The following is a 19,092-nucleotide window of genomic DNA, read 5'->3' as shown; positions in this document are numbered from 1 at the left end:
TTGTCTAAATACAAGAAAATAAATTATGGATTTAGTCAAAACAATTGCATTCAAAATTAACTACGCATCACTTTTTTACGACTTTTCTTTCAAATCATAAAAAAAAAGCATGTTTTATTTTATTTTATAAATTTAATTCGCCGAAACCATATACAAGGATTATGACTATCATTTAAGAAAAATAAAGACTGCATTACTTAATTGACGAACTCAATAAAAAATTCTAACAATATAAGAACTAAATTAAATAAAGCATATAAATATAGAGACGAAAAAAATAATAACCATTTAAATATTAGAAACTTCATTGGAAACTGAGAATCCAAATTGAATAAAATATACAAATTCAGAGAAGTAATTTGTAGCCAAATAACCATCACAAATCTAAAAAGCAGCCAAGTACCTTCTATAATAATTTCAAAGTGATCGAACACATGCTGTTACTATCAAGAAAATTTTAGAATAGGATTTTAAGAAGTCTGATGGCAAAAGGTAACTATTTCATGAAACATTTACTAACTTGATTCCAAAAAATAAATAAATACAAGCGTTTTAGAGGGTGAGGAAAATATAACGCGCTTCAAGAACAATTCTTATCCCTAGAACCCCAGATTATTTGCCGACTCTAATCAACTTGATGCCGTTGGCCAATTGAACATATTAAAAAAAGTAGTCCACGACTACAACATAAATGTGCTTAGTTACTTGATATTTACACAGTAGGAAAAATGAAGGTGAAAATGATTTAATTTTTTTTTTAAAAAGAACTATTGAACATTAGATGTTACAGTAATGAATGCCTCTACAACTTCTACTTTGGATTTCTGTAGTTCTGTTTCTCCCACCTCGAGTTTATCTAAAATACTACCATCTCTATGTCAATCAATTTTTGATCTATCCTATATTACTGAACTGAGAACATGTGATGGATCGATCGAGAGAGGAGGAGGGAAATGGGGGTAAAAAGTTAATGTTGAATTATATGCTGTGAACATACCATCATGACTGCCAGAACAGCTCAAAATCGTTACTATACAAGGACCGGTCTTGAATTTCCAGATTGGCAACATGCCAATTAATGAGTTGAGACTGGAACAATTTACATAAAACCAATCCAGCTGGGAAAATCCACCATTCACTTTCATCCCTGCATGCACGCATCCCCAGACAGAGTAAGATTTTCCCAAATAAGCAGGCTCTTAACCAAAGTTAAACCAGACACTTACGTGATACTCCATGGCTGAATGCTCGGGTGTTTTTTACTGGAAGACGATTGAGAGTTGTAGTGTATATATCCACAAAGAAATGCAACAACCTAGTTCCAAAAAACACAAGATCCCAATTAAAACCAGTGAAAAAAAAGGAAAGGTTTATTGGCCCTACAAATAAACAATAGATTGAAGGATCAAATATCCCCAACTAGCTGAAATTCGATTTACTCACAACATTTATGAAGGATGTAAGATTCCACAGAGCATAAAGACGTGCAAGGCCTGCAGAACGCCTTGGCCCATGACTAAAGAGAGCATTAATTCCGACAGGAAAAGGGAGAAGAATGCCGAAAGGTAATATAAACAACACAAAGAAGACATCCACCAAAGAAATTGAATACAGCTGAAGCAGAGTAAGTAATACTAAACTAAAATCTCCTAGAAGCAACATTGAGATTACTAAACCAACAAGGTCCTGCAGTCAACAGGAGCAAAAAGAAAGAAATCAGTAATCAGATTAGTCAGCCAAAAATTAGCAATTTTGTCTAGCAAACCAGAAAACAATCAATACTAGAAATACCTGATGTCCAACAGGTTTTGTATTCTTAAGTATGAAAGAGAGAAGATAAAAGATATCTCTCTTCTCGTCAAGCATCTGCAAATTGTTTACATCTAAAGCAGCTCCATGCATTTGTCGCCTTATATAATTGTCCTCAGTTCTTCCACCAGGGCCTAAATGAGCTCTGCTTCTGGCAAACCCAAAAGGATGTTCCTTTTTAACACTCTGGACCCTAGAGACCAAAAATTAATAAACAAACAGAGAGTATCAAGTATAATACCATCAAAATCATACCACATTCCACTAAAATATGTATAAAAGATTACCTTGCTCTTTCCTCAGTTCTTAAAGCTCCATCGGCACTTCCTCCAGTGGCTTGACCATTCTCAAGAGCATATACCATAAGCCCATAGTGGCAATAGCCACTGCTTGTAGCCTGAAACCAGGCAAGGTCAACACGCACACCATGGACACTCAATGCAGGATTGGCATGAGTCTCAAGCCATCTGAGGACAGGTCGAAATGTTACTCTTAGCCGTCCACGGCGAACCAACCGTAGTTGTGCATTCAGCCCAGCAACCAATCTATACCAGGTTGTAGGTTGTACTGACTGCAAACATCATTAAAGGTATGCATATAATTAAATTCGTTAGAATGGAACAAAAAGTAAGGCATGTGTCTTAAGTGCATCTGTGCATAACACAGATCCCAAAATAAATAAACAAACCTGACTCATTAGGCTGGTAAGGATATTATCATTGTGCAGGGAGAATGGAACCATATAACTTCCATCACCTCCAAAAGGCAACGACATTGGGAACCTTTCATGTAATCGAGGAGGAAGGTCTATCCTCTTTTCATCGCCACCAAGAAAGAAGTCCACATATGCCAGCATGAAGTCAGTAGTTGCATTTACCTATATTATTTTATGGGTCAGTTAACACTATGAAACAGCATTAAATACTTGAAACAGCTGTGATTTCAATAAATGAAAAGTTGAAATTCTTAATTGCTTGGTCTAAATAGCCCCAGATAGCCCCAGACAGTAGAACGAAGAAGTATGCCAAAACCTAGAGTGAGGTAAGCTATCTTAAAATAAAAAGAAACAACTCTTACGTTCAAAATTACAACATACATTACCCTGACATCAGGCAGGAAAGAAAAAATATCAAGAACTTTTTATCTCCCACTAGCTAACAACATGCCAAATAGTTTTGAATTAATGATGTTATGATGTAACCTGTCTATCTATGAAAAATAAGTGATAATACAATAAACTGACATCTGATGACATGTCGCTGCTGATTATTAACAACATAAATACAACTAACCAAGTCTGAAATAAAAACAAAAACAAACTGATCAGTCAGCACGTATCCAGTTATACATATTCAACAAACTCAACAGTTACATTGGATCAAATGAAGATAACTTCGAACAAGATCAAGAGATGCACCTAAACCAACACAACTCAGTAGCAAATCAATAGAATATCCACTATTTCACTCTTCACAAGCTCAACAAATATATGAACAAGTCCAAACCTTGATCCCTTCATAGAGGGCTCGTGATCGGCAAGAACGAAGACAAGCATGATCGTACTCTGATCGAACAAACTCACGTAATCGTTGCAACTTCAATCTCCTGCGCCACTGTTGCCAGGACCATGCAAGCGGATAAGCAAGAACAGAAAGAACACTATATATTGCTCCCTCCCACCATTGATAAGCAGCTATAGCATTAATCGCATCCACAAATGTATTGAATTCACTCTCATAACTGCCATGTCAAGTGTTGGAAGATCTCAATATCATAATCAAAAACAGTTTACAAATAAAGAAGCTGAAATCCTCAAATTTAACCATGGGATCTATAGTGATCAAACAGAAAATGTTTGCTTACACAACATCCATTATTTGCTCTGACGCCGTATGTGGCAAATGCCAGGGTTCACTGAAAGTATTAGGCCCCATAAAGTACATTCTGTGAACATGACTCTGGGACTCCTCAACTCTATTTGTCTCCAACACCTATGCAGCACATTGTTGTCATCATGCCAATAATAAAAAATCTTGAAAATAAAACCAAAATATGGAAACTAAAATGGAACCACATGGTTTGAGAAAAACCTCATTTAGTGACTCAAGGAAAGGAAAGGAGTGATCTATTTGAGAACCATGTTGGGTGGGTGCTGGGCCAGGTAATTCATCAACACCAACAAATTTCATTCTTGCAACACTGAGCACCAGTGCCAACAAGATCAAGAGACCCGTAAGAAATAGACCAAATAACCAAGGCCCACCAAACGTGTAAATTAACTCTTCAAGAGCAGTATAGCAGTCAGGCATATGATATCTGTCCGAAACACATTGGTATGGGCAAGGGGTTTTAGTAATACCACCTGGACAAAAGGACAAGATGGCAAATTACGCATTGATGATGCACCAGAGATTAAAATGAAATGGGTATGCTTTAGAGATATACTATGAAGAAAGGAGCTCACATTATATCATTTACCACCAAGAATAAAGAGACAAAAAAATGAAAGACAGTACACAAATCATTCAACTTGGACAACAAATACTTCAAACTAAATAAGAATAAAATCCCTTGAATGTCTGCTGTGTAATCATCCATTAAATAATAACCTCTACCTCGGACTGGAATATAAACAGCGCGATGAGGAAGGTCATTAACAGGACAATGGAGACAAAGTGATTCATCAGATCCAGTAGTGTTTTTGTAAGTCCCAGCAGGACATTCCTGGAGGCAAGCAAGAAATATAAAAGCCTATGAGTAGAAACTTTAGAAGTACAAGCATCAGTTAAGTCATCAAAAACGGAAAGCAAGAAAGTAGAAATATAACATGAGACAAAAAAGGGTAAAGAAAGCTTCTATTATGTTGAGTAACCCTGCTCTAGAGCAGTAATTCCAAAGCAGTGGCCAGTCTAGGTTCATAAGAAGCTGGAACCAGCACCCATGTAGCCTCATCAATTTTGATGAGGACAACTCAGAATAAGCTCAGCCAAAACATGATGAACCAAAAGCTTGCAACTATGACATTGCAACAAAAACTGTTTTCATCATTCAAACACTAGTAGCCACATTTTGAATGTAACTAAAATGGACACTGGATTCTACTAACGTGAATAGAAGCTAAAACTAAGGTTGACATCTTTATATGAAAATCTGCTGTCAAATCCAGCACTTTCAACTACCAATATGTTATTAGAGTTTATTATTAGAACATTTCAAGTGTCTAGGCTTTGTATATTACACAGAATCCTTTCAACACCAACACTAATTTATGTAAAGCTTCAAAGCAGCACTCAGCTAGAAATAGTAAAAAATATACAATATTTTTTGCCACAGTAGAAAGATTGAGAAAAGAAAAGACAATATGCCAGCGCATAAAGCCTTACAAAACTGCAAATGAAAAAAATTGCACGAAGTAACAAATTGTAAAAGTCTTATGCAATGCTAAAGCTTTATAAATGAAAAAACTTCAAGGAATTTTTTTTCAACAAAATAAAAAGGCCATGCAATAACATGACAGTATAGAATAAAATTACCATACCATTGTTGTAAGAACTAAGTTATACAACTAAGAATCAATAAAGTATAGGTCCTTAAGTCAAACTAAGAACAAAAATATCAAAAACATCAGCATATTTTTGGGGTTGACATGAATATATAATCAGAAACTTGACATATTTTCATTAATAATCATAATTGGCCTAACTAATAAAGGTGAGCTTCCCTTTAGATTTATCAGTATATCATTGCCAGAAATATACTCAAAACACCAGACTCCTGTCAACCCAGGCACCGTCATATTGAGGCTACAGTATAAATATCATAGAACACAGCAGCAACAAGTGTCACCCACTGATCCTTCATACACGTTTATCCATTAGATATTTGCTTTTATGTCTACTATAACGTGGCACATTAACAATATCCTTTCGAGTATAATTCCCACAAAGGTTTGAAGTAAAATTATCCTCAGATAATACGGTACATCACTATCAGAAATTTAATCAACATGCCAGGCTAATTAGCCAACCACCATATTGAGGCTGGAAAAAAAACAATGCATAACCTAAATGGTGATGATGTCGACAACCATTATGATAAAACTCTTGGCCCTCCACATACATTTAACATTAAAAGTAACAAATTTACTCAAACTACCAGCATACAGAAATGTAGAATAAGGTCACATCCAATATATATGGAAAATCCCATGATGAAAAGGCCAGCTAGAGCACACAAATATGGGAAATGTAAGAATTGAGGGCAGGTGGAAAGAAATTATACCTCACAAAAGGTACCGTACAACCCTTTAGGGCAATCCTTCCCAGTTATTGTCCCATTAGCTCCACTTCCACCCTGACCCTCACCCTTTCCTCCCCTATCATAATCAAGATAAAATTATAAAGTTTTTAAATTTCCATTATAACACAAACCAAAGGCAAAGGCAGAAACTGAAATGAAATAGAGACAAAATATAGAAACTTCAATGGAACAAAAGTTGATAAATTAAAACAAAAAAGAGAATAATTTGAAGTTTTCTTAGGTTAGGGACTCCAATCACCCCCTGGAGCTGAACATAGTTCCCCTCCAATCCCAAGAGAAGCATGTCACGTGTCCTAATGAGATGAATCATTACCACTAGCACATACAACCTAATATTATTTGGCGATCAAAATGGATTTGTTTTAAAGATTTTTAGAAAGCCATTTTAAAAGAAATTACACTAGATATGACTTTCAAATCAAGTATCACAAAAGTAAACAATGTAATCAAACATCACAATTCGCGGTTGAATGATTGTAAGAAATCTTCACATTATCAGTCTATTCCAATTAAATTCTTGAAATTGAAATATACAAGCTAAAAGTTAAAAAACTCTAAAACACCAAAGCAAACAGTAAAATTAAAAAAATAAAATAAAATATCTTCTAATTATAACCCTCATACCAAAAAAAAAAAAATACATGGGCCAAAAAGGATTAACAGAAAAAGTGTGCTACAGAACCGACAGACAAACATTTCAGGATCTGAAATAAGTAATGATCACTGGAAGTGTCCTATGCTAGAGCAGTCTTTTACAGTCCAATTTAAAGGGTTCGGCTGAAAAGAGTAGAATGCCAAAAGTGATAATTGGCTATTATCACGTGCAGCAGGGTGCACAAATCTTTAACCGTGTTTTACAGCTGTTAGAAGTCCTACATCGACTAGAGATAAGGCCAATTCATAGTTTATAAGTGGGTGCAAACCTCACCCTACAAGCCGGTTTTGTGGGGTTGAGTTAGGCTTAAAGTCCCCTTCTAACATGGTATCAGAACCATGGTTAAAGCCTATCCTAGCGATATTTGATATTTGTTGTTTGTTGGACATATTGCTCCACCCGCTATCGAGCCGCTATCGGACCACCTATTAAAAATGTCTAATCCCACGCTCGAGATGTATATACCTCGGCGTGAGGGGGGTGTTAGAAGTCTCGACTAGAGATAAGGCCAATTCATAGTTTATAAGTGGGTGCAAACCTCACCCTACAAGCCGGTTTTGTGGTGTTGAGTTAGGCTTAAAGTCCCCTTCTAATAACATCCCTTAAATAACTGGGAAAGAGTTATGTTCTTATGCTCTCTCATGAGTTCTTCCCAAGGCTGTTTCGAGTAACATCCATCTCTTATATGCAAAAGTATTGGCTTCCCACGTTTCCTTTACAGATTTTTGCTTTTTATTTTAAAAATTTTCTTTCCGGATCTTGAAGATGCCTTATCTTGTTCCAAAGGGACTTTATATCATTAATCGTACTTCATTTTCAAACAGAAAAACAAAAGAAATGGTTAACTGGCTTCTCACTATATTATCTTCTGCGTTAGTGCCTATCTAAGAAGCCCGTACCAAGATGATAGGGAAAAAGAACTATTAAAATATACTCCAGAGAAACAATAGATATAAATAAAAAAAAAATGGAACAAAACAAGCATCCATTCAACAACTAGCAAAGATAACATCAGAAACTGGTGACAACTTATTCTTGGTTAAAATTCAGTTATGCAAACTGGGAAAAAAAAGACAAGCTAAAAATGTTACGCAAATCAGAATAAAAATAATATTGAAGAGTCGCAGCAAAAACTTGAAATAGAAATACCTGGTCTGAATGCCACCTTTCACAATAGCAATTGGCTGATAAACATCACCAGTGGGAATGTCAGACCAATGAAAATGAATTCTTCCACCACCCCCACCACCACTTCCATTAGAACTGCTATATCCCCCCATACTAGAAAGTTCAGCTGATTGCCCAATGGCAAGTGTATGAAGAAACAATAGTATAGTGCCACCAGATCCACCCCCAGGACCTCCAGTAAAATTGTCAAATCCTGCAAAACCTTCATTTCTGACTACCGAATCAAAATTCTCTCCATCAGCTTTTACAGAACCTTGAATGGACAAACTTGACAGAGGATGTTCTAATGATCCAACAACTGCTTAACAGATAATACAACAGAAGAATACGAATTAAAGAAGAAACTTAGCGGCAATCAACATCTTCCATTATTCATAAAGAAACATTAATTAGCCCAAACATAAACTTTGGCTTACTTATGATACCACCTCCAGCTGTGATATATGTAGAGTTGCCATTTCCACTTCCACTACCAAGTTCACAGGGCAGGTTTGCATCCCCATATGAACTGCCACCTTCAACGTGATTATCATTATACCATGCATCCCCACCATTACCGCCATGCCCACCGCCACTGCCAATACCATTATTTAGAATATTTCCATGACCCAAACCACCAGTACAGCCTGCAATTTTTTTGACACAATCACTATAGGAAATCCAACTACTTGAATCCAAAAGTGACAACCACCACACACAACAAAGAAGCATACCCATTCCAGAGGCAGATATTCTTCCAGAAGATTCAACACTTATGGTCCGGGCCCTGTGGAAATGAACAACAGAACCTTCTATAAGGCCTTCAACAAGGATATCCTCGACTCTGCAGATCTAGAAAGGCAACATACAGAATTTTCAAGTTTCAACTGTAGATATATATTAGCACAACCAAATCTATTACACAATCAATACTTCATAAAGTACCTGAAGTGTGAAAGACAGGGAAGAGTTCACATTGCAATCTTCAGGGGGGTGAAGTAATTCGTAGGGGCAATCTTTATTGTCACAGTAAAGCTTTGGTGTACTGTAAACCATAAAGGTATGGAAATTTAGCAGAACTACAATCAAAATGTGTTGAATGAGAAATCACCTAACAATATTTTGACAACTTCCAAACGTACACATCATCAGTCGTTGCATTCTCCAATGGACCACGCAAGACAGATCCAGGCCCAACCTACAAAAGATGTAAAAAATAAAGTCAAGTTGTAGAGCCAAGACCAAATAATGCTCAAATAAAACATAAGCACAAACAGTATTATCATCATTTATTAATGTCCAACCAAGTTACCACAATGGTTTCATTTAAAAGGATGGAATTAACAATAATCAGACCCGAAGTGGTGGGAGAACCAAAGCATCAGAAGAGTGCAACTGAGCCACCGAAAGAATGACACAAGGAACAAAAAACAGTCCATTGCACCACAAATAAAGCCCAAGATCTTGACATGGTGTAAAAAGAGATTTTATCAATGCTCAGTTGTCATTATGATATTTTCCTCAGACAGTTTCTTTATTCACCTTATTTTAGTAACAAGTTATATATGCATTGCTTTGGGATATTTGGTAGGCGAAGGTAAAAATTTGGGGATTCTAATCGACTTTAGATGCACATAATAGGATTGTCTCTATACCATCTCTTTGATTTTCACCTCATTGTTAAGGTTTGTCTGATAAATGTTAACTGAAGGTATATATCATCATTTTTCTGTTCAAGCGAATTATGTTTTAGACCCAAAGGAAAACTTCTTCGTGTCATTTTATTCTACTACTAATAATCAAAAAATATTTAATAATTGGAAATGGTTAGGATATGCTTACAATGTTTTCTAAATAAAGAAATAAAAATAGAAAAAGCCCTACAATTTAAGCCAGTAAAATTAAAAAAGAATAAGAAACGTGTAACAAAATAATTTGAAAAGATTAGTTAAAAAACACTAGTCTAATGAAAAAGAAATGAGACCTCCTAATTCATAAATAAAGATAAATCAAATGGGGAAAATAAGTGTTTAAAATTTAAAAGGCTATAAAATTACATAGATTGGTGGTGAAAATAAATAATGCCTTACATGAATACTATAAAATAGGGATAAAACCAAACGCTGTGCTTCAATCCAATCTCCTGGTCCTGACAAATTAAGCAGACCCTGTCCATGAACTCCAAGGTTTGCATTAGAATGTATCACAGAAGCCCCCTGTTAATGAAACCCAATGAGTCAAATTGTGAAGATCATACATGCACTAATATTATTCATTCGAGGAGTGGTTAAATACCCTGAGAACAATCAAATTACTGGCCTCAAGTAAAGAAGTTTCCACAGTCACATCTTCCCCACCATCTATGAGCATTTTTGAGTTCCACATCAAGAACATTTTTACAGACATGCGAAGAGCTCCATAAACCTTTTTCATAAAATTTTACGTGTAAAAACATCAACAAATGACATTGTAACATTGACTACTGGAAAAATAAAAAATCAGTGCAGCCTATATATATGATATGCTCATTTTGTTTACTAGTTCTACAGCACAGGTAAAAGATGCAACATATACAGGAACTAGATGTCAACATGTCCCAATAAACAATATCGCTGCAAAATTAAAACTCATTCCAACTACCTTCATTACAGAATCACTCATCAACAGTTCTTCAGCTAATAACTCAAACTCTGATGTAGCATAGTGGCGTAGACCAAAGCTCAACACCCCACCCTGCAAGATACTTATTTGCCCTTGCACCTATATAATGGATAAAAAGAAAAAGACAGTTGCACAGATGTCCTTCACATGCCAAACATTTTTTTTTCAAAACAGATTGAAATTAAAAGGGCACAAGGATCACAATATGAAGGGATGATCAGGAGGAAACTTAGCATTTTATAAAAGAATTCATTAGAAACAAAAGCAAATATAAATAGAAAACCTTTAATAAAAAGTAATAAAGGCATCGCCCCAACCCCTAAATACATTAGAATTAGAAGATTATATATATAATTCATATTAACATCAAGAAAACTCCTGAGAACAACCAATATGGATTCAAACGACCAACAATTAACTCAACATGCCAATATAAGCAAAATATATATCAAGCAAATGGATTAAAGGCATATGAAAGCCAAACCGAGAAGTTAATGTCTTTGGTTCTTCAATGCTTTAATCTTCAACAATATCCTCAGTGGGAGTTACTAGTATTGCTTAAGTTGTTAACTAAAAATATCCATATCTACTACTGGAGATATTTTTCAGCACTTGGGTTCTTTGAGGGAGTCAACTTTAGCAAGAATAATCAGGATAATATAAAAGTCTAAGACATATGCATCATTCAGCACATAGGATGAAAGAGGGGATGTCAGAATTTTTCAGGTGTATGACTGGTCAAACGGTCAGAAGTAGAACAACGGTAAATTACCTTTTCAGAAAAGTTCCTGGCTTAATCAGATATTAAGTTTTATTAGAGGTACTCAAAAGTGACTGCATATGCTCATCTTGAGTTTACTAATGAACGTTTTGATAGATGTAAAAAATTGAGGATACAAGCAAAACAAGAGGGAGGAGAGAATGTCTGGTGTCAGTAAACAAGAGAAGAAAGAGTTTATTGACAGAATATTGACATCGGGATTATCCAATTAATGTATGGATCTTCATTTGACAAACCTGTACGCGACTCCAAAGCAATGGAACTGTTGCCCTGGCCTTATTTCGAACATAAACATTAGTCCAAAGGGGTTGATTTGGAAACTCCAAGAGAAGAGTCTCTGTATCGGTTGTCATGTTACAGTTATCAACTATAAGACTTCGAGGGACTGCATCATAAAGAGTCCCAGCAGCACCTGCGTTTTCGGGACAGCCAAGGCTCCTACCACCTGAAATAAGAAATCAATCGTGCAGTGCAGTCAGTGTAACTGATGATAAGTTTGGAGGTCCAACAAGTTTAACACAACAAAAAAGTCATAATAGAATTTCAAGCAACTGACTATAGGCCAAGGGTATTTAATTAATTAACGATCACTTACCCCACCTACATGAGTTGGCAAAAAAGTAGGTTCCAGGTTGATAAACAGTAGATCATCAAATCATATTTTCCAACTCGAGTGATACTTAATTCTAGAGAGCAACCTAATTTTTATTTCAAAATGCTGAAAAATGTTAGCATTGATTTCTAAAACATTTTCCTCATGCCCATTAACAAATCAATGACAGAGAGTGGCATGCAACAAAGTGATCCCTATATTAATGTTACCATATTTATTTATTAATTTATTTATTATAAGAGATTAAGCGTTTATGAGCACTCAATTTGCAGGGAAGGATTTCTGCAGAGTATATTTGGAAACAGTTACCCAATGCACAAACTAAAAATCCTCACCATGCACATATATTTTGGGCTCATCATGCCTGCTGAACACATCAACTGAAACCCTGCCACCTCCACCACCAGCAAAACCATTACCTCCACAAGCACTTATAATCCCATTGCCAGTCCTGCTCATTTCCAGAAAGAAAAAAAGCATATCAATGGAACAGCATAAAAACTAGATTCACAACATTACATTTCAATTACAATCAATCACGAAACCAATTATTAACATTCCATTGTTGGCATGTGGCTGTACACGTCAAGGAATATAAGGGATTATGGAGAAAATATCCTTCTACTGTAAATTTCATATTTAGAAATATACATTCAACAGCTGACTTTGGTATTAAGCTTCTGTATTAGCCTTACAAAGTTGGTAATTTGAACTCATACCATCAAAATAATTGTGATGGTGATATTAGACTTAGACAACCACATCTCAAATGCAGCAGCGCAGAAACATATAAACAGTTGTTTACAAAGAACCTCAGATAGAAGATTCCAGAGAAACAAATATAGTAACTTGTCATATCACTCATGTCCCAAGTATAACCAGAGAACATAAATATATCCTTATGTTAACCAAACGAGGGGGGGAAAAAGACAAAAAAAATATTACATTCTGTAAGCCTTGATGTAAATGCTGCCTCCAGAGCCACCTCCGCCCTTTGTCCCTCCATCACCCCCATCAGCCAAAACACTTGCATTCATCTCAACAATTTGATGAAGAGTCAACCTTACAAGCCCCCCTCCCAACCCACCATAGTCCCTCTCATTGGTCGTCGACCCCCCACGGCTACCAAAACTGTAAGGGTTCTGCAGCGAGGCCCACGAATACGCGTCCCCTCCCCAGACGTCCTCCGGAAGCTTCGTCATGTCGACAAGACAGCTAGCACCCCTCCCGCCGTGACCCCCACCACCGCCCTCAACCCCCTGCGGAGTGCCGCTCGTCTGCGGCGGAGGCTGTCCCGCCATACCCGTCGTGTTCACAACCGACATATTCCCAAAACCACCATTTTCAGCCTCCAACTCAAAAGCCCCGGTCACAATCGACGAGTTGCTACCTAAACTAAAATTACCAGTGACGTTAACGGTTACCATGCACCCGGGAATCTCGCAGTGGAACCTCACCCCAGGGAGGATGTTAAAATTGCCCTTCCCTGCTATGTACACGTCGCGGGTGAGGTTCACGTCATTCACGATCTTGCACGTCGTGTCCAGAGTCCCGACTCCGCCGAGATCGTCGACGCATGACACAGACGGTGGATGCGGTGGCGGAGGCGGCGGAGCGGGCGGCGAGTAGTCCTGATGGAAGAGGTTCCAATCGAAATCAGTCACCGAAAGTTCACGCTCTGACTCCGATTCGTCACTCGCGAAGACGGCGACGACGACGACGAAGATGGCGAGGAATCGGAGGCGCCGGAAACGAAATCGAGCCATTCACCGGCGGCGTCAGGAGTCATCACATTGAAGGAACTGAGATTCGGATTTGCAAAGTGAAATTTGATTCAGAAACCAATGCAATGACCCATCCCGGTCACCACCAATAGAAAAATATCAATATTAAAAAACCCTAGGTCTCTCTCTCTCTGCGTGCGGAAATTCAATTCAATCTCACTGACAAAAAACCCTAGAAATCTCTCGGAGACGCGCGGGGAGAAGAAAGATCGAATGCGAATTGGAGAGAAGAAGCACGATGGGGAAGAGGCAGCTTTATTTAATTCTGGTGGTAAAGGAGAAGGGGGTGTCACGATGCGGTGAGGTTCATGTGAACCCCGCTGGTTTTCACTCTCGATCTTTACTTTGTGCACGTGGGCGAATCTTATTGGACAAGTCTTTGTGATTAGTTTGGAGGCTAGCATTGGGAATGTTATCTCGTTTCACCGAACCTCACGCCGATTTAAAGGAGCGTCAGAGACACACCCCTAATTAATGAAAATAATTAACGGACGAAACCCATGTGGAATGTGCAAGTGAAAAGCGACAAGAAGGGTAGGTTGCTGCTTGCGTGGTGAGTACGCGCGTGGTAAACGCCGGGACGACAGAGAGAAAGCGACGGCGCCACCGTGGAGTGAAGGTGGAGGCGGTGTCAGTGTGGGATGGTTGCGGGGGTTTTGGCTTTTGCTTTGCTTAAAAATTATTATTACTATTCTTCCCTGAAAAATAAAACAATACACGCGTGTATCTATCTGCATGTACTAAGACACTGTGTAAGAAGCTTGGGCAGCTAGCTACTCCATTATTTCTCTTACAATGTTTCCTGTGCGATTACTATGCAAAAAATACGTACATGTGTTAAAACACTTTAAAATTAAATTTATTTATTTAAATTTGTTTGGATCAGTTTTTTTTTATATAGAAATAATTTTATGTTAATATTAATTTGTGTGTAAGCGTATATATCTTATACAACAAAGTCACTTTCGAAAATTTTAAAATAAGGGTTTACTGGAATTGTTAAATAATTTATACTCAATTATTTCAACTTACTCAAATTAGTAGTATGTCATTTGATATAAAAAAGTGTTACGTGATGTTTTTCTTTGTATACATGTTTAGCACTCTTAATAACTTATTTTAATAAGTTATTCATGTTGTATTTACCATTACACTTTCAAGTTTGTGATTTTTTTTTGTTAAAATATCACTCAATCCTCATATTTATTTAAAAAAATTAAATAAGTCTTTATATGTTGATTAATATTAATTAGGTTCTTATTTTTTAAAATATTTATCGATTAAGTGTATTCTACTAATAACCTTAAATATGTATAAATTTATAATTTTCTTTTAATTTTTTCTAATTTTTATTTTTAAACTTTCTTTATAAATTTTTTTTTGTCTTTTTTTTTTTCATATATTAAGTCAGGTTGTATCATGTGTAAGTCATTATTTAAAATCTCAATGCAAATTCTGTATTTGTTAGTTTAATTCAATTTAATTCTAATTTTTTAAAATTTAAATAATGTTATTGTTTTCAAATTAAACCATATTTAATTTTTATATAAATATTATATTAATATTTTATTAAAATTGATATTTTTATTAAATATTTTAATTATATTAAATTTAATTAAATTTATATTTTATATTAAACTTTATTTTAAAAAAATTTAAATGTATTTGTATTGATATTTTAACACATCAAATTTTAATATTGTTTTTTATTTGAATTTATATTTCAAATAATTATATATAGATTTATAAATTCAAATACTGATATAATATTATATATCAATCATTTCTATTCAAATATTAGAGTTGATTTAAAAATAAAAATCGTATAAATTCAAATATTAAATTTTAAAATAATTTAAAATACATATATATTTAAAATTTTAAAATAAAACTTGAATGTTAATGTAGAATATAAATTAAAAAAACTTAATATTTTTAAAAATATTTAATAAAAATATCGTTATAAAAATTATATAAAAAATTAAACTTTATCTCGAACTTATATAAAAAACAAAATTACTGAATTTTTAAAAATATTAAAACTAAAAGGAAATCACAATAATAAATATAAAAACTAAATTAAAATTTAAAAAGTAACTTAACATATAACAAAAATAAATTAAAAGAAAATAAAAAACACAAACTTACCTTTAACACATTTAACATAGATACTATAATACTGTACTAAGAGAAATAACTTAATTATTAGGTATCTTAAAAATAGAAACTCAGTTGAAATGAATCAAATGAAAACTTGATATTTTCGAACAAATATCAAAAGCAACAATATTTTAACTTCAAATTTGTTTTCTTCTTCTATGTGTTTTTGTTTTGCTTCTTCAAGTATTATGATTCAAGATAACACAAATAAAATAATAGTTTGATTTTTAAATTATAATTGCTAATAGAAGAAACAAAACTAAATTTTAAACCACTCACATAATCATAATAACATTCACTGAGTTGTTTCAAGAACTTTAGAAATTGTAAAGAGTTTTTTTTTTTTAAGTATTTCTAGTTGAGAAAAAAGTAAGAAAAAAAAGAGTGATTTACCTAAAGTTTGGATAAAAAATCTTTTTGAATTATACAAAATTGGAAACATGAGATATAGAAATTGTTTTATCTTCAAAAACATTGTGAACAAAATGGCAATCATTTTTAACATATTTCTTTTTTTCATAAAAATATCCGAAAAATTGTTATATAAAGAACAAATGAACTATCACAAAACGGTTGCATGAGATATACATGTTTTATTCCAAAGTAAGTTAAAAGGAATTTTAATAATTTTAACTACTATATAACAGTGACCATAAAATAAAGTATTGGTAAAATGTTTCCATTTAAAAAATATTTTTTAAAAATTGATCTAATGAGTTATTTATTTATTTAAATTAAAATCATGTCAGTAAATCAACTTCTTTTATTAATTGTAAGTTGTGTTTCTTTTTGTAAAAATGAAATTGAGAGAAAGAATGAGTCATTCACCCTTTGAGTTGCCCGATATGAGGTCATCTGTCTATGTACTCGTCTTCAAATCGCATTATAGGAGTAGGAATGATACTTGTAAATTCATCTTCCTCTCAAAGGAACATACCATACAAGTGAAAAACATGCATGTTTTGTGTGAACTTTTTTTTTTAAGATAATTATTATTTTTATAATTACAAAAAAATACAAATAAATGTTATATTTTTATTGTTGTGGATTTTATTTATTTTAAAAATATTGTTATAGATAGTTGTTTCAGTTTTAAAAAATGGATAAATTTAAAAAAATATCAAATTTAGAAAAAAGAAATAAAAAAAATGTTAGTTGAAAGGTAAAATAGTAAAAAGAATAATTTAATTTTAAAAAAAATTATATAAAAGGTAAAATAAGAAACAAAATATAGACACCAAAAGAAAAAACCCATTTATATTTATATAATAGTATAGATAATTAATCCAAAGATATAAAATATTGTGGATCTTTCAATCATTTATTTGAGTTATTTTTAATGTGATTGCTTAAAGTTGAGCAGACTCTTTTTAACAGAATTTACTGCTACAAGCACTATTGTTCAGTTATAACTATAGAAAATGATATTTAAGTATACATATTTTGTATATCTAAAATCCTATTTTAGTTTTATAATTAGTATGACGATCATTAGCTTTGCAATTTATTTTCCTTTCTTGCTTTTACTTATTTTATAATTGTATTTTTAAAACGTAATCATGTTTTTCTATAAATTATTTGTTATTTATCTTTTATTACTTTTGTTATTTATTTTTAAAATATAAAGAGTCACAATTTTTTTTCTGTTACAAATATAAATAAGTAGAAAATAACTAAGAGTAGTCTAAATAAAACTTGATTTTTTATTATTAAAATATCAAGTTTATAAATAGAAAATTTATTTAGTTGAGTTTTGTTTTATAAAGATCATATCTTTCTTAAACCTTGTATTCTTACTTTCTTTTACATTTTATATGTATTTATTATCTTTCTACTCATTTTTTAAGATCTTAGTTCATCATAAGATTGCTCCTGTAGAACACAACCATTTTATCCTATAAGATCTTCATTAAAGTAAGTTTATCCTTTACTCTTGATTTTAATCATTTTGAAAATCTTGCATACATGTGATATTACGTGGTGTGGTTCAAAAATGTTCACGATGAATATATATATATATATATGATCATTAAAATATGTCAAATAATTTATATAAATTTTGTGTGTACAAATCTTACATCGTGTGTGACGAAAGGTGTTTAGAGTTATAATGAGATTTTAAAACTTAATCTAGTTAATGAAAAATATTTTTTTTTTGTTGTTAGTACACTAGTTTGATGATATAATGTAAAAATAATGTTGTATTCTTATTTATTTTGGTGCAAAGAATTATGGTGATGTTGATTTTTTAAATGTGAGAGTGAATTGATAAGTAAATGTTTTTGTTTGTGTGAGTAGTGAACTAAATTGATACAACAATTAAGTCAAACTTTCATTATGATATTATTTACAATAATATATCATTTTGACACTAGAAAGCACTTAAAAATCTCATTTGGGTGTATTTGTCAATAATTAGGCGAGTCATTTTTTGTTAAGTGAAATTCAATTTTTTAAAATGCAGAGAACTCTGATTTCATTGCGCGTAGGGCGAGCCAAAATTTTTACTATGTAGGTCTCTAAACAAGACTTTGTTGAAAGGAGGAGCATACATACTCTTTTTTTATGATGTATGAGCTTTTCTGAGCTCAGTTAATGATGTATGGGCTCTGAAAATAAGCGAATAATGTTTGAACTCTTTCGAGAATAAACGAGTAATGATGATCGAGCTCTTTTGAGCTAAGCAAGTAGTGACTGAGCTTTTCCTACTTGAACTGATGACGACTGAGCTATGCAAACTACACCAACAATGTTTGAGCTTAATCTAATAACTCTACAACTCGGTAAGATCACAACTCGGCAAGGATGATATCCTAGAAGTTGGCAAGGGGAGTTCAGGTCGGCATCTTGGTAATGATCATCGACAAGCATACCAAATCGCTGAAGTAATATAAAATGATAAGACCAAGTATCGTTTTCCAAGAGACTTGTACAATTAATAACTCATATAAACTAAATAATATAAGATCATGTTCAAGAAGAGAAATTCGAAAAGAAATAAAAGATGGACTTTGATAGTTGGAAGCACGTATAAGAGGGGAAATGTCAGAACTGGTATGGAATGACATTGCTAAGTGTAGAATTCATCGACTTCACTTTCATGTACTCACAAAATCATCTTTTTTCCATCAAACACTGATGT

The 19,092-nt window shown here is 33.7% G+C and overlaps 1 protein-coding gene across 1 annotated transcript; it reads right to left on the bottom strand.

Moving 5' to 3' along the window:
* Nucleotides 1–634: 634 nt before the first annotated feature.
* LOC124841991 (ephrin type-B receptor) lies at nt 635–14,186 on the bottom strand. Its single transcript, XM_047318379.2, has 22 exons — nt 12,952–14,186; nt 12,342–12,457; nt 11,630–11,838; nt 10,592–10,711; nt 10,247–10,375; nt 10,042–10,167; nt 9,094–9,149; nt 8,897–8,996; nt 8,686–8,803; nt 8,389–8,598; nt 7,934–8,270; nt 6,091–6,184; nt 4,425–4,533; nt 3,900–4,171; nt 3,673–3,800; nt 3,315–3,549; nt 2,498–2,686; nt 2,097–2,380; nt 1,792–2,002; nt 1,444–1,686; nt 1,227–1,315; nt 635–1,147 (listed from the first exon to the last, which is right to left on the bottom strand). Exons 1-22 carry the CDS (start codon nt 13,770–13,772, stop codon nt 1,000–1,002), a joined length of 4,344 nt encoding a protein of 1,447 aa, XP_047174335.2. The 5' UTR covers nt 13,773–14,186; the 3' UTR covers nt 635–999.
* Between the last annotated feature and the right edge of the window lie 4,906 nt (nt 14,187–19,092).

This window comes from Vigna umbellata, chromosome 2 (assembly GCF_029865625.1).
Source record: "Vigna umbellata cultivar VRB3 chromosome 2, Vumbellata_1.0, whole genome shotgun sequence".
In the NCBI taxonomy this organism is placed as follows: domain Eukaryota; kingdom Viridiplantae; phylum Streptophyta; class Magnoliopsida; order Fabales; family Fabaceae; genus Vigna; species Vigna umbellata.
The sequence above is the reverse complement of the archived record's forward strand: the minus strand, read 5'-3'. Positions and strand labels throughout refer to the sequence as shown.

Coding starts and splice junctions, on each gene's coding strand:
- LOC124841991 (XM_047318379.2), bottom strand. CDS start 13,772: ATGGCTCGATTTCGTTTCCGGCGCCTCCGATTCCTCGCCATCTTCGTC. Junction 8,804..8,896: donor CCCTGTCTTTCACACTTCAG/GTACTTTATGAA, acceptor TTGCCTTTCTAG/ATCTGCAGAGTCGAGGATAT. Junction 8,271..8,388: donor AGCTGGAGGTGGTATCATAA/GTAAGCCAAAGT, acceptor TCTGTTAAGCAG/TTGTTGGATCATTAGAACAT.